The 17,196-nt window shown below is 37.5% G+C and overlaps 1 protein-coding gene across 3 annotated transcripts in view; it reads right to left on the reverse strand.

Moving 5' to 3' along the window:
* Positions 1-17,196, reverse strand: part of NCAM2 (neural cell adhesion molecule 2) — a 409,545-nt gene that overhangs the window by 224,090 nt on the left and 168,259 nt on the right. For all 3 annotated transcript variants that reach the window (XM_063448337.1, XM_063448328.1, XM_063448345.1), the window contains exon 2: positions 3,598-3,672. In XM_063448337.1, coding sequence (XP_063304407.1) covers positions 3,598-3,672 — 75 coding nt within the window. The remainder of the gene's footprint in view (positions 1-3,597; positions 3,673-17,196) is intronic.

The raw sequence follows: 17,196 nt of genomic DNA on the forward strand, positions 1-17,196 counted from the left end.
CCCACTTTCTCTGTTTTTTATTATTGTTTTATGTTCCCTTCTAGATTGTGAACAGCCGTATCCCACATATCTTTTGTTTTTCCACTGCCAGCATCAGCCTGCCTTCTTCCCATAGTGCATCCTGCTACTATCTCATACACAGGTAATTGATGCATATGAACTTGACCGTCTACCTGATCTTAAAGAAAACGTAATTTATCAGACCAGGCAACCCTTTTCCATTGCTCCATGGTCCAGTTCTGTGGCTATGCTGCCCTTTACACACAAAACTGTGATGCCCTGTGTGTTCTGACACCTTTTTATCATGGCTAGCACATTTACGTTTTTCAGCAATTTGAGCTATATTAACTCCTATGTTTGATTTGACCAGATGGGCTAGCCTCTGCTCCCCACATGCATCAATGAGCCTTGTGCACCCATGACCCTAATGCTGGTTTACTAGTTGTCCTCCCTTGTACCACTTTTGGAAGGTGCTAACCACTGCATAAAGGAACCACCCCACAAAACTTGTCATTTTAGAGATGTTCTGACCCAGTTGTCTAGCTATCACAAGTAGGCCCTTGTCAGAGTCACTCATATCTTGCCGCTTGCCCATTTTTCCTGCTTCCAACACATGAAATTAAAGAACTGAATATTTACTTACTGTCTAATATATCCCACCCCTTGACAGATTCCACTGTAATGATATAATCAATGTTATTCACTTCACCTGTCTGTGGTTTTAATGATATGGCTGAACAGTGTAAACAGTCCATATGTCATATATACACTATATAAAATGTATTTGTTCTATTTACCCATCAGCTTACAAACTCTGGACCAAATCAAGATATACCTGACTACTTTGCTTTATTTTGTTACAGGGATTCTTTTGTAAACACCCCCTAATTAAAACCAATTTCTATTATTAATATTACTTTGTTATTTCTGTTAATGATGTAGTAAGAAATGAAAATGTTTATCTACTTATGATTAATTCCTATCTGTGAAGGAATACCCCATCACTTGGTTCAGCACATTTTGTTTCCAGATGTTCGTTTATTTTGTTAGTACCCACCTGGTTCGTTTCCCGAACAAGGACCACCCCAGCACCTCATTAGAACGTGGAACACTAAGTATCCAGTATGAAAACCGCAAAGGAAACAATTAATATAATGCTCCACTGGGTGGACGCCATTTTGTGCAACCGAACACATGTGGTCGACAGTATGGATGGCGGCTATTTTGTCTCCCGAACACAGGCAGCGGGGCTTGGTCGTCGAGTGCCTGGAACAGATTTTGGCCAGGCACCTGGTGAAAATAGATCTGCTGCCCGTTCAAGTTTCCGACCACCTATACAAACGAAACTGACTCTTGCCACCATTTCCTGGAACTATTTTGGGTTTCGACCTCATGGCAGGCCGTTTAAAACATTCCCGCAATGGCGATTCAAAGCTACCAAACAGATCTGAGTGAGTTTGGGATTTTATGGTCACTTGGATCAGGGCTATCCAGGGATGTGACTTTTGTGGGGTTTCCATGGATTTTGGGGGTACTTTTGGGGTGTTTGAAAATTGTTATGTTTTTCTGTACCTGGAGATAATTGAGTTTGTACAATTCCTGACTCAATTGTCTCTAAGGTACAGAGGAGGAGTTTGTGACATGTATAAATTATTTGAATGTGCTTCCATCAAACAGTTTTACTCCCAGCATTAAGCCTCACCTCATGTGTGGGGGGATATGCGATACTGGCGATATTTTACTTCAGGATTATAGGAGCTGTTTTATTTGGGAAAAGGAAATCCATGGCGGCGATATATTGGCCACACTATCATTCTTACATTATTGTTCTTTGCTCTCTTTGTTCCCACTGTGAACTAACCTAAAATATAATTAAATAAAATATACTTTAAAATTAAAAAAGGAATACAATTAAAAAGAGGAATGCACAACAAGCATTCTGAATATATAATGGGTTTTGCACTTAGACTTTTGCATGTCGTCTAATTTTTAATCCAGCTATCGTGTTAATGTGCTTAAATACATTTTGAGTTTCTCCTCTTCTTTCAATAAAATATTTGCATTGAGTGCTATATCTACTATGATAAGATAAGATATGTTTTTAAATGTGTATTGTAACTATTACAATGTAAAACTTGCATCTTTATTAATTCAATATAAAGCTTTTTCAACCAACCAATTCTATAATATGACAATATAAAGGGACACAATAGCAACAAGAACAACTACAGCTTATTGTATTTGTTCTGGTGAGTATACTCATTCCCTTCAGGCTTTTTGTAGTAAACACTGTCTTTTCGGTTTCCCCCTGGACAGATGGGGGAGCATGACTGCTGCCCATGGATTGTGGGCTAGTATTAAAGTTTCAACAATGTTGCAGAAAATTGAGTTTTATATGGAGCAGAGGTGAGGGGACTTACAAGTCAACAGGATCAGTTGAGGCCTGACTAAAATTCCCACCCTCCTCCCTGTTTTTTTTGGTGTGTTTGTGTGGTCACTCTTTGTTTTTTCTTTATTGTCACAGCTGGTGGGTTCCCTGGACAGCGCAGTCGAAGGAAGGAGTATGACGCAGTGTCACCTTCGGGAGACTACAGTTGGCACAGGGTTGATGACTAGTGACGGCTGTGTTGGGCTCTTCGAGAGTATAATGGATAACTGTCTATTGGGCTCTCATAATATTGTGTAATGGTTTAATAAAGCTGTGGTCGTTGCCCTTATCCATTTAAAATGTGTGTTGGATTTGGGTCAGCAGTCAAGAGAAAATGCAGTATTTACATTACAATGTAGTGATAACTCCACTGGCCACTCCTCAGATGGCTGCTAGAGGTGCTTCCTGAGGCAGTGCTGCACACTGTGCAGTACTGCCATTCAGTGTCTCCACCCTATGCATGCAGAAACTGAACTTTCCTCATAGAGATTCATTGATTCAATACATCTCTATGAGGAGATGCTCGTTTGCCAGAGCTATGTTTGACTTGTGCTGGCCCTGCCCCTGATCTGCCTCCTTGACAGTCTCATCCAATCCTACAGGGAAGCATTCTGATTGGCTCAGACCACCACTTCTGAAGATGTATGCGGAATGGGCAGGGGCAGAGGCAGAAGCTACAGACTTGAATACAAGTAAGCTTTTACTATATTTAGGGAGGCAAGGGGGAGCCAGGGGGGATAAATAGTGTTTTTAACACTCTAGGGTCAGGAATACATGTTTGTGTTCAGGGTCAGGAATACATGTTTGTGTTCCTGACACTATAGTGATGCTTTAATACAAACTATTTTTTAAGTAGTCTGTGCATACAAAAGCATGTAGAAGGATAAGGGGGATTAATAATAACACTCAAGGAAGTAAAGTTTTTGGTGTCAGATAAAAAATGGGATACATTGGGTTAGAAGCTATAGAAAGGGGTTGGGGTGAGGGGATTGGAGTGACACAACTTTTTTTCAATGTCAGGGAGGTGCCAACAAACAATAATGGCTATGGGTGTCAAATACCTTAGTAGGTCTCTGTACAGAACCTCAAAATATTTCCAATAAAAATAAAATAGCAGAAATCTATAACTTTCAACAAATACATCAGCATGTAATACTTTTTGTACCTACCTGTACATGTGAAATATTTTGATTGACCCACACTAATTTCAACTTTGCTTAGGGAAATAGTCACTTGCAAAAGAGCTGCAAAAGAAATAAAAAAAAAATAGGTTTTAGATATTATAATACAGTTCAAAAGTGGCAATTAAGTTATGTGCATGTCCTTAATCAAGCCCTTATCAATATCTATTTACCAAGATGCATTCACTGTACCATTAAATTATGAACCTAATTCAAGGCACCTACAACACAGGATGCATGAAATCTGGCTCTGCTCAAGCCACTACATTATATTCAAAATAAAGAAATAAAATCACAGCAATTCCTTTCAAATGATGTCCCTTTATTGAAGTGCCCAGCATGAACACAGCAACAATGTTTTGACCACCACAACAGTCTTTGTGATTATATTACAGAGCTTCACAACATTAAAACTCACAATAATGTGTACTGTTCATGAATGTATCACAGTTTCATTGAAACATAACTCTTAGTAACAAGCAATGCGTCTGAGTATATTACAGAGCTCCACAACAATAAAACTCAAAGTAATCTGCTGTGTGTTTGAATGTATCACAAAGCTCTAATTGAATTAAACTTATACAAGGCTATATATATATTGAACAGAGATAGAGAATTTTTTCAGATATATTGGTCTTAAATTTGCAATTCCCTTTAAATTTACTTTCAATTTTCACATTTGTAAATAAGCCTGAAAAAAAAAAATATAATAAGTTAGCTAAGCTTCCAATTCAGCTACCTAGACCTACATTTTGAAATTCACTTTCAATTCTCACTTTTGTAAAAACTTTGTAAATACAAGTAAAATAATATCCAAGTTACTAACTTCTAAACTGGTAACTGGTAAAAATCAATCTCTATATTATAAAAACTGGACATAAAACTTAAGCAGACAAAACTATGTTAAAATGTACACACTAAATATACATGGGGAGTAAAGAGAAAATGTTAATCCCAAGCGAGCATCATCCATCGTAAAGGTAAAAATATTTTAATCATTGGATGTGTTTAGGGGATGCAGAGAATGGTTACACATTAGTATGGCTGATTATATCACTGCCACTGGAAGAGTCCATCTGGCTTTCTTGACATTTATCAGATCACAGGAAAAGGTTTGTAAATTAGTTTTCTTCTGCTGTGTCACACTGGTTAGGTGTGAAACCTTACATTTACATGTGGATTATAAGGTTTTATAATTATATTATACATCTCCAGACAATTAGAAGGCATGAGCCAGGCCTTCTACTAAGAGTCACATAAACAACCCAAAACATTTATAATACTCCAGGGATGTACAATTGTGTCTCCTGTTATATGTATTCAGCATACCACGGGTATTTCCTATAAAATAGGTTCCACCAGTGTACTTCAAGTCATTTAAGGGAATTGGTAAAGTCAATTATTCAGAGTCTCTGGGGCGGGTCTTGTAAGGTGTCTTTGGAAGACATGGGGACCTGTTTTCTAAACTATTATATGTAAAATTGAGTTTAAATCAGCCAAAGGTGAGATGGGAGGTGTCAGCAAATTGAGATCTATACAATCCCTCCTACTCTTTGTTCTGTAGCTTGTTAACTTGACATAAGTGTAACAGTTATAACATTTAGGTTATGCAAATGACTAATGTATTTAATTAAGGCCCAAATCTAATTTTGAGAAAGCTTTGAGGAAGTTGCTATTTTCATTGCTGGAGCCCCTGGTTAACAGAAGATACAATTACTGCTGGAGTAAAAATAGTAATGAAGATTATCTGCTAATTCTCTCTTTTTTATTTTCATTCATTTGTTGGTGTAAATAATTAAGTATGCACTATGTCTATTTTTGTTCATAATAAATGTTCCTTTATTAAGTTCTGCTTTTGTCTGATATAAGAATCGTGTTACCTGAAGAGCCCTGTTTAATAGTATTTTTTATTTCATATATATTTTGCTAAATTGTGTTATGTGGCACATACCAATACAAAAGAAAAAGAGGGCTCCAGTCGAGATTATTTTACAATTTGTGAAAACCTAATACTGCTAATTATACAGAATAAAGACAAACACCCACATAAAAAGAAAAGAGGACCCTGCCCATGAGCTTACAATCTAGTAATTACTTAGCAAGATGACGCATGAGTTTACAATCTAAAGATGATAATGAGGAGTTGAGACATGAGATATCAGAGGGTGTTTAAAGTTGATGGTCAGAGTTCTGGGGACATATTAAAATACTGTGTGGCTTGTGAGCCAGTTAAATAGATAGGATCAGAGGCAGCTGAAGGGACTTGCTGAGAGAAACCAGGTATAAATGTAATCACTTGCTGAATGCAGATGGTTTTGCTAAATGTTTGGAAATGTTTACTGAGGGAAGTCAGGGTACATTTAATCGCTTGCAAAATGCAGATAATATTACAACTTTTGGAAAGGTTTGCTAAGGGAAGTGGGAGAGCAGATATGAATCTAGAGAAAGTAGGAATGTTGAAACAATAATTCTAAACAGCACCTCACTCTGGGGAAACTGTGGACTATTTATTGTACTTTCATGCATACTTTTTTGTATGTATCCTCTTTTCTTTGACCTTCCACTCATTATGTCTTCCTCTCATACTTTCCCATTCTTTCCCTGTTTCCACCAACTCAATACGTAAGATGGGGTGCAGCCTTAAGTCAGGGAGCTGCACCCAATTGCTGACCTTTGATGGTACAGGTTATGAAGCAGTGACAGAAAATAAATATTGATCCAGGCACTCAAGAAAATAAAAGCCAATATAGCAGCTTTATTTAAAGCAAATCAACCCAGCTGGGTCTTTGTCGAGTGACAACGGTGTTACAAACATGACTAATAAACATGGTAAATAATTAACAAAAATGTGCTCCAATCAAATGAAACAAGTACATATAATTGACATAAACTAATATCTTCAGACCAAAGTAACAGAAAAAGGGAATAATCACTTAAACCTCACATCATTCATATTGTTATTAATCAAGAGCTCTCAAATTCTACAGTATAGAAAGGGTTGACTTGATTTAATATACCTGGTGGCATACGAAGATACATCTTGCTGAAACAAAGTGTCCTTCTATCAAGGGACCTCTACTAAAATTTCAGCAATAGTGGATCAGAGACTGGTCAAACATGAGTGAATAACACATTAGTGGAGAGGATAGACAAGTTCTCTAATGGAGTATGTCTGCTTATGCTTGTGTGTTATTCAATATCTTTTCTACAGGAGCAGTGACAGGCAATGTGTATTATGGTTTCCTGTCACTGCTTTCCATACAGTATTGTCCAAGTGAGCAAAGTCTTCTCTGGAAGGAAAAGGAAGTGATGTCAAATTCCTTTCACACAATGCATGCTCTATACAACCGAGAAATACTTTTAAAAAATCAGTGACCGTCATTAATGATCCACATCACTATTATTACATCACTAGAATTATACCCACTCCAGCAGGGGTGCAGGCAGTCCTCTGACACAAGGCTGCATTACATCTTCATATTATACAAACTGTGCATCATGATACAAATATTACCTTTATGCACTGTATCTATATATATACAGTTGTAATCATAATTATCAGGTTTATTGTCATTTTAAAACGTACAGCAGTTTGCAATGAACAAATCAAACAAAAGCAATTTAAATAGTTTAACTCAATGAATGCTTCAAGCATCCATATGGAAGGGCGGCAATTTTTTTTTTTTTGCCTAGTGTGGAAAAAATCCTTTTCAACAGCCCTGATTGCTCATAAGCAATGGCCTCTATTTCAGTAATATTCTTGGGTTTGTGTGCTGTAACTGCCATATTCAATTCCCACCATAGATTTTCTATGAGGTTCAAGTCAGGAGACTGTGATGGCCACTGTAGAATGTTCCAGGACTTCTTCTGCAACCAAACCTTGGTGGAATTTGAGGTATGTTGGGATCCTTTGCTATCTTTTTGTATCCTATTCCTTGTTTGTGAAGAGTAATGATGTCTTCTCCCAACTTTGTGACCATTCTTTTGACATAGTCATATTTTAACAATAAATATAATACATCTAACTAATGAAGCCCTTGATTAGCTACATCAGGTGTGCTTGAGAAAAAAATCTGTATATTTGTGATGTTGTGAGGGATTCTGTTCAGGGGATTGAATAATTTGGAGACTTGAGAAGTCATTCTAAGTTGCATTTTCAGTTGAATTTTGAGAAACCACTTGAAACATTCATTGCGTTGAGCTATTCCAATTGTTTTATGTTTTTATTTGTTCATTGAAAACAGCTGAAAGTTTAGAAATTTTAACAATAAACAAATGTCAAAATACCAGAATATTGCAGTATGCAATGATACCCTTTTTATTGGACTAACATAATATTTCAAAGACAAGCTTTCAAGAGTTTTCCCCTCTTCCTCAGGTCTGAAGCAATGCTGATCAATCTGATAGAGCTTAACACTTAAAACAACTGATGTTAGAGAAGGGGAGGCAGGGTGGGGGGTGTCATAAATAGCAGGAGATGTGTCTGAAAGTGAAAGGTGCAGGTTGGTTGAGAATAGCCAGAAGAAATAAATAAACAGAGTCAATAAGCTAGTTGAAAAAACAAACAAAAAACAGCAGAACAGGGCATGCAAGTATATAGCTGCATATATGTATGTATACAAATTAATCCAATAACGGTATTGAAAAATAACTACCGTATATACTTGAGTATAAGCCGAGTTTTTCAGCCCATTTTTTGGGCTGAAAAACCCCAACTCGGCTTATACTCGAGTCAAGGTCTGTATTATGGCAATTTGCATTGCCATAATACAGACCGGGGGAGAGGGGGGCTGGCAGAGCTGTAACTTACCTCTCCTGCAGCTCCTGTCAGCTCTCTCCTCCTCTGCGCCGTCCGGTCAGCACCTCGGTCAGCTCCCAGTGTAAGTCTACAGAAGTGTACAGTGTAAGCTGACAGAAGAGCAGAACGGACGGCGCAGAGGAGGAAAGAGCTGACAGGAGCTGCAGGAGAGGTAAGTTACAGCTCTGCCAGCCCCCCTCTCCCCCCCACTGAACTGCCAATGCTGGACCACCAGGGAAGGAGCCCCCCTCCCTGCTATGTATCAAGCAGGGAGGGGGGACGAAAAAAAATATATCAATAAAATAAGAAATAATAATAAAAAAATAATAATAATAAAAAAAAATTAATAATAACAAAAAAAAGGGGTATAAGGACCACTATGGGAGGGGGGGGGTATAAGGACCACTATGGGAGGGAGGGGGGTATAAGGACCGCTATGGGAGGGAGGGGGGTATAAGGACCACTATGGGAGGGAGGGGGGTATAAGGACTGCTATGGGAGGGAGGGGGGATAAGGACCACTATGGGAGGGAGGGGGGTATAAGGACCACTATGGGAGGGAGGGGGGGGATAAGGACCACTATGGGAGGGAGGGGGGGGTAAGGACCACTATGGGAGGGAGGGGGGGGATAAGGACCACTATGGGAGGGAGGGGGGTATAAGGACCACTATGGGAGGGAGGGGGGGTATAAGGACCACTATGGGAGGGAGGGGGTGGGATAAGGACCACTATGGGAGGGAGGGGGGTATAAGGACCACTATGGGAGGGAGGGGGGGGGTATATGGACCACTATGGGAGGGATGGGGGGGGATAAGGAACACTATGGGAGGGAGAAGGGGGATAAGGACCACTATGAGAGGGAGGGGGTGGGATAAGGACCACTAGGGGAGGGGAGGGTAAGGACCACTAGGGGAGGGGTGAGTCAGGACCACTGGGGGGGGTGAAGGAACACGGGGGTGGGGAGGTAAGGACCACTGAGGGAGGAGGAGGGGAAGTCAGGACATATGGGGGGGAGGGGGCGGCAAAATGTTTTTTGCCTACGGCGGCAAATATCCTTGCACCGGCCCTGCGCACACTGCATTCACACACTGCATTCATACACACACACACTGCATTCATGCACACACACACTGCACTCATACACACACTGCACTCATACACACACGCTGCACTCATACACACACGCTGCACTCATACACACACACATACGCACACACTGCATTCATTATACACACACTGTAAATAAATATTCAATTAATATATTTTTTTTAGGATCTAATTTTATTTAGAAATTTACCAGTAGCTGCTGCATTTCCCACCCTAGTCTTATACTCGAGTCAATAAGTTTTCCCAGTTTTTTGGGATAAATTTAGGGGCCTCGGCTTATATTCGGGTCGGCTTATACTCGAGTATATACGGTATATTAGACATTAAGATGTGTGTTTATAAAATGTTTTGGTAGTGTGTGAGAAAAGCCAGAGTACATGAAGTCCTTAATTTTTGGTGTTGAAATGTGTGGTCATTTTCATCTCATAGGCTAATTCAATCCACAATATATATATTTATATAATATATATCCTGAACTTTCAGCTGAATTTAGCCTGCTTGATGAGAGCACATGCCATTGTTTCATCTCTTGATCTGCCACTTTTGTGTGTTTGTAATCTTACTATGTGTATCTAGTCCCCCGCGCAATGATAACACACTCCCCAAAAAATATTCTACATATTTTAGCTGACTTAAACGGTAGTACAACAGGACTTGTGCAGCATTTGGCTGTTTATACTTGATAAGAGTTGTAAACACACTTGCATGGGCAATTATAACACGGCACACAGACACACAAGGCAGTTAGAATGTACTACAATCTACATGATGACATGTAGGCATTGACTTTGCTTCCCACATTCTTATTCTACAAATACATACAAACTGTACTCAGTAGGACTGCACAGTGTAGTCTGAGTAATAGCCTACACGTTATCACAAATCTTGTAACTTCAGTTTTAGAAACTAAACATATATTTACTTATTTATTATTAAAGGGACACTATAGTCACAAAACAACTTTTGCTTAATGAAGCAGTTTTGGTGTATAGAACATGCCCCATGCAGCCTCACTGCTCAATTCTTTGCCATTTAGGAGTTAAATCACTTTGTTTATGAACCCTAGTCACACTTCCATGCATGTGACTTGCAAAGTCTTCCTAAATACTTCCTGTAAAGAGTCATCTAAAGTTTATCCTTTCTATATTGCAAGTTCTGTTTAATTTAGATTTTCTTATCCCCCTACTATGTTAATAGCTTGAAATACCCTGAAAGAGCATCCTGTATGTGATTAAAGTTCAATTTACAGAGCAAGAGATACAATTGTTCAAGGTAAATTGCATCTGATTGAAAGTGAAAGTTTATTTCATGCAGGCTGTGTCATTCAGAGTCAGGGGAGGTGTGGTAAGGGCTGCATAAACAGAAACAAAGTGATTTAACTCATAAATGGCAGTGGATTGAGCAGTGAAACCTGTGAGGCATGATCTATACACTAAAACTGCTTCATTAAGCTAAAGTTGTTTAGGTGACTATAGTGTTTCTGGTTATAGTGTTCCTTTAAGGTATTGAGCAGATACTAAGATAGGAAGAGCATTACTAGATTTAGTTTAATATATATCTTAGAATACACTGATCATGCACAACATTGAAACCACTGACCGGTGAAGTGAATTACATGGATTATATTGTTACAATGACACCTGTGAAGGTGTAGGATATGTTTAGTGGCAAGTGAACAGTCAGTCGTTGAATTTTGTTTTTTGGAAGCAGGAAAAATGGTCAAGCAAAAATATCTGAGTGAATTTGACATGGGCCAAATAGTGATGGCTAGACAATTTGGTCAGAGCATCTCCAAAGCAGCAAGTCTTGTGGGGTGGTCCCAGTATGCAGTCGTTAGTACCAACCAAAAGTGGTGAAAGCACAACCGGTGAACCATTGTCATGGTCATGGGCACCCAAGAGTCATTAATGCACGTGTAGAGCAAAGGCTAGCACGTTTGGTCTGATTGGTGCCAAGACATGTTCAAAGGTCTTGTGGAGTCCATGCCTTGATGCATCAGAGTTGTCAGGCTGGTGGTTATCTGACAGCTATCAGACAGGTGGTTATCTGACAGCTATCGGGCAGGTAGTTTTACTGTTATGACTCATCGGTGTATGTATTTTTTTTATTAACATTATAGTTTTATTTCACATCTGTTCTTTTTATTCTAGTCATATTGACAGTTACTCCAGAAGTAATTAAAGATGGATGTAAACAGACAACTAACAAAAGTACTTAGAAACATAAAGTGATGAAGAATTTTCCAAATTGATTTTCATGTCACTTGCATAACCTTCAATATTGGCAAGTGTTCCCTTTGAATTACTTCTACTCTATGCTTTCAAGCATCTATGCACTTAAATGTATGTGTGTGTGTGTGTGTGTGTGTGTGTGTGTGTATATATATATATATATTGTTTGTATATTATATATTTTTGTAATATTGTAACTATTGTAACAATGCAATGTTTTGTGGTCCTAGGACATACTTGAAAACAAGAGAAATCTCAATGTATCCTTCCTGGTAAAATATTGTATAAATAGATAAAGTATCACATGACATAAAGATTTGAATATTTTTTTAGATTGTAGCTAGCTACTTTATCAATTTCTTTTGTGGCAGTACTTTAGAAATATATTCCATGTCCTTGGCATTTTTTATGTCTGCTCTGTTCAGTCCTAAATCCATCTGACAACAATGTTTTGAGTTGAGTTAATGGGTAATTATCCATCAGGATTACAACTGATCAAGTTCTTTCGATGGATCCGTCATGTCAAAAGAGGATAAGCATAAAACTGTGGTTGTTCATAGTAATAGTAATTAAGTATGTTTTTAACTATATGAATATAAATATATATATAAAAAAAACTGAATTTTCATTTATTGTATAATAAAATGTGTGTGTGTGTGTGTGTGTATATATATATATATATATATATATATATATATATATATATATATATATATATAGTGTAGATTGGATCAGCCGTATTAGACCAGTAGGCAAGATGCCAAAAAACCTTTTTTATTGGACTAACATAATATGTCAAAGACAAGTTTTCAAGAGTTTTCCTCTCTTCCTCAGGTCTGAAGCAATACTGATAAATCTGATAGAGTTTAACACTTAAAACAACTGATGTTAAATAAGGGGAAGGAGGAGGAGGGGTGAGTGGGGTGTCATAAATAGCAGAAGAAGTGCCTGAAAGTGAAAGTTGCAGGTTGGCTGAGAATAGCCAGAAAAGGTAAATAAACAGAGAAGAGTCAATTAGATGGTTAAAAAGAAAACAAACAACAACAAAAAAAAAAGAAAAACGCAGCAGAGCAAGGCATGCAAGTATATAGCAGCATATATGTATGTATATAAATTGATCCAATTCAGGTGGAGCGAGAATATTGAAAAAGTACTATATAAGACATTAAGATGTGTGTTTATATAAAGTTTTGCTAGTGTGTGAGAAAGCCAGAATCTACATTAATTCCTTAATTTCTGGTGTTGAAATGTGTGATCATTTTCATCTCAAATGTCTTTTGTTCATGACAGTCTTTGAAATTCCCTTTAAGAACTTTAATCATGAGGTTTTGGATGGAGTGACCAGTCTGGGTGAAGTGATGACCAACAGGGGTACAATATTCAATTTGCTTGTGGTTCTTGATTGAGTGTCTGTGTAGATTCATTCTGAGATGCAGCTTAAGGCTTGTTTCTCCAATGTAGCAACATTTGTCACACACTGTACACTGTATCATGTACACCACATTCGCAGATGTGCACGAACATGATCCCTTAATGTTGTATGATTTGTTATTGTGTCTGGCTGTTATTGTGTACATTATACAGTGTACAGTGTGTGACAAAGGTTGCTACATTGGAGAAACTGGCCTTAAGCTGCATCTCAGAATGTATATATATATATATATATATATATATATATATATATATATATATATATACATATATAGTTAATACTTTGCTAAACACAAATACACACACCCGTCAAGCCATACGACTAGCGTTTCCGACAGAAATCTCACTTTAACAGTGCTCTCACTACTGCAAGGGATTCTGGGTAGGAGTATGCAAATGAGCTCAACAAAGAACCACATTTGTGCCTCATAAATCCACATTGGAGTATGTGTCTGCTATATACAACAATTTGAAACACAACTCAGGAAGTGGAGAAAAGCCAGTGAACCACTCATGGACAGCTGTTTGTTGTTAATGTAACTCATCAGCATTAACTATCAACTTACTTCAGATGGACGGGGTTTTCATCCACACTTTTTTTCCCCACCACAACTCTGTTGGTAAGTGTATATATATACACTTGGTAAGTACTATATATATAAAACACGGTCCTGCACTATTTTGTCAGCGTTCCTTAAAGAATAAAGAATCCAGTGAGTGCTCACCTTCACGCTTGTGTGTTTGTGTGTCTTTCCATAATTCATACAAACATTCTTTGTCCATGATGGGGCCACCAAATAAACCCCAAAATCAAAGCAAGAGGCATTACAGAATACTAGATAAAGAAGGTGTGCAAGAGATAAAAAATAAAATATTGGGAGAGAGGGAGAGAATACCTTTGCTCAAAAACTTGGCATCCATTTATTCATTAAAATATATAAATTAACCCCTTAAGGACACATGACGTGTCTGACACGTCATGATTCCCTTTTATTCCAGATGTTTGGTCCTTAAGGGGTTAAACTCCTGCACACGGTAATATATAATACTTTACTGCTAGACCTATATAGTGTGAGTTTTAATATGAATAGATTTACTTATAGCTATGCATGAACTCAAGCCACAGCATGAGCTCTCTCATGTAAATTTAAGTGAGCTGGTCAAAAATAGAATTTGTTCCACATTAGTACTTGGTATGGTAGGGTATCACATTTTCTACTTGTTTAATATTTAAGTGTGGGTGGATTTATAACAGCAGCAATTTTTGCAGATCATTGTAGTTTCTTGGAGGGCAACTTTGATTTTCTCATGATGATTTGATCATTCATGGTAGCGAAAGAAGTGAGTTCTTAATCTTTGCTCTGTTTATGCGATAAACACCTTCTCCAATTAATTTATGAAGATGTCCCAATGATGGCTTCTACGTTACTAGAGTTTGTAATTAATGCCTTTCATACATTTTTCATAGAGTCATCAAAACCAATTGTTTTGCCATGTCTTTAGCATTTTTCTGTATATAAAAAAAATCAAACCAGCATTAAAATTAACATGTTTTTTGTTGTTGTTGTTTTTTTAAGTAGAGAGAATTATATTTTGACTACTGAATGACACCTGTTAGTTTCATAACTTGTATTAAAACACATACTGGAGTACATAATTATCTCCAAACATACATACATGCATAGAAGAATACAAAATCCTTACTGCTAGCTTTGTTCCTTAACCATCCCTAACTCTCAATGCAACTGTGCAATCTCCCTATCTTGAATTAATTTAGATAATTTAGAAGTGCTCAAATTATGAACATCAATGCATTCTTGGGATGCAAATGGATCTTCTATGTTTAACAAGAAGATGGGTCTCACTTTAGAACACCATTAACATGGAGAGCTTACTGAATAGTGGAGTGTGTTGTAACAAGTAGGGGTTTAAAGTGCTCTGTAATGGGTATGGTTTCATGAGTACCGTAGTTAAAATTTGGTGTTTAGAACATATCTTTGTGAGTGACAACAATGAGATAATATATTTTGTATCACAATCTTCTGGTTGGTACAGGAACCAATAATAAATCGTCCAAGGCCACTAAAGAGAAATTTATATAATTAAAGTGTCTTCACAAGACTTTCAGACAAATTGGCAAGGATCATTGACAAATTCAGTAAAGAATATGGGATGCAGTACAAATAGTTAGATTTTATAAATCTGGGCATGCAGCCAGTTTTAGTGAAATGCTGGGAATGTGTATTATTAACAGTTGCGAAGAAGCTGTGTTCAATGAATGTGCTAGGAAATATAAAAACTATGTATATCCAGTACAAAGCAAATCAAAACAGTTAGATGTCTAAAGATTTAAGTTTAGAAAGTAAAAAGAAAAGTAATGGGTGGTATTCAAAATCTTCAAAATAGAAAATACTGTGCAAAACTGTGTGCTAACTGTACAAAGACTATTGTATAAACAAGTATTGACAGACGGACTTAAATTTTCTGAAAATATTGCAACACCTCAGTTAAATGTAGCATAAAGACAAAGGACTGACTGATTCTATGTGAGCTGAGAAAAAGGCAACTATAATAAAAAATGATAAACAAGTAGCAAAAATGATAAATGTCACCATTATTGTATTACACAATTATACGTTTTCTTTGCAATTTTCAAATATAGATTCTTGTGCTAGTAACAATTATTTTCTGTGGAAGAAAAAAATTCCAAGGAAAAGGAAATAGAATTATAATAATCTGCAGAGATTTTTTTTAAATTTGTTATTCTGAAAGATGTTTTGAAAGCACTGATCACAGTGGTTAATATATTAATATCGGCAGAAAAGGGAAAGAACAGAGCATTTCAACCTGGACCACTGCAGACAGGTATCTAAGGTGTCCTGATCTGTTGATTACTGAGGATATATCCTGGTATAACCAGGTACAAATCAATTTTGCTTTGTTTTTCCATATGTTGGTCATATTTCAGTCTTTAGGGATCTGCTAAGGACTTACTTGCATTTTTTTTTCTTTAATTCTTTATTTTTGTTGTGCACGTGTAAATTCAAAGATTGCAAAATATACAAATATAACAGATAAAAGGTTTGTCAGAGTTAAACAGTTGTACATGGAATTCAGCACATTTTTTTTGTTATGAGACAGGCATACTGCATATTGAAGAAGACTTAGCAATAAAGTGTGAGCATTGGGTGAGATTGGTGAGTGGTAACCAATAGATCACCAGGTTAAGGTAATTCTGCTTTAGCAGAATAAGAGACACTAGGTTGACACAATTCGATGTAACATAAACTTTTAAAGTAAAGAGAAAACTATTTTAGAAACTAAAATATCTATCGTTACATTTGGTGGTCTCTAACGGTAAGGATAGTTTCTAAATTCCTTATTTTGCTCACTCATCATATTAGTATAGCAATGCCAACGGAAAAGAGACAACAGGTTGGGCCATAGCCCTTATGTTCTGCATATAATAAAAGAGGCATCTTAGCTGTCTAGTGTGCGGTCTTGTGCTGAGTGGGTTTTATATTTTAGTGACACATTTAACAACAGTATAACGCTACAGTAAGATTAAAGTGGTCCCCTGAGCACACGGGTATTTGTAGGTCAGGGATGTATCAGGGTTTCTTACTTAGGCATTAGTGCTCCAGGGGGAGGAGAAAAGCCCACCTCGGGGTTTTACAGTAGCTAATACTTTTATCCATTAGATACATCAATATGGGGGGGGGGGGGGGGTTGGTGCCTGGGTGGGTCTGGGGGTCCATATGGGAGAGACGCGGTTGGTGCCTGGGTGGGCTACTCGGTTCTAAGGGTGCGTCTCTCATCTGTATTCTCCCTTCTAGTTGCCTGAAAATTTGGCATTAGAAAAGTAGAGAAGGGGAAAGAAAAAAAGGTATGTGAAATAAAAACATAAACAGAGTACTCAAATGAAGGTGAGATAGCAGTCCCCTTCAGTGCATCCGGGTCCCACGGGTATAATGTTCAGAGTTACATTCTCCAAGGCGATGCTTTATAGTGGCAGCCAGT

This window comes from Pelobates fuscus, chromosome 1, assembly GCF_036172605.1.
Source record: "Pelobates fuscus isolate aPelFus1 chromosome 1, aPelFus1.pri, whole genome shotgun sequence".
Lineage (NCBI taxonomy): Eukaryota > Metazoa > Chordata > Amphibia > Anura > Pelobatidae > Pelobates > Pelobates fuscus.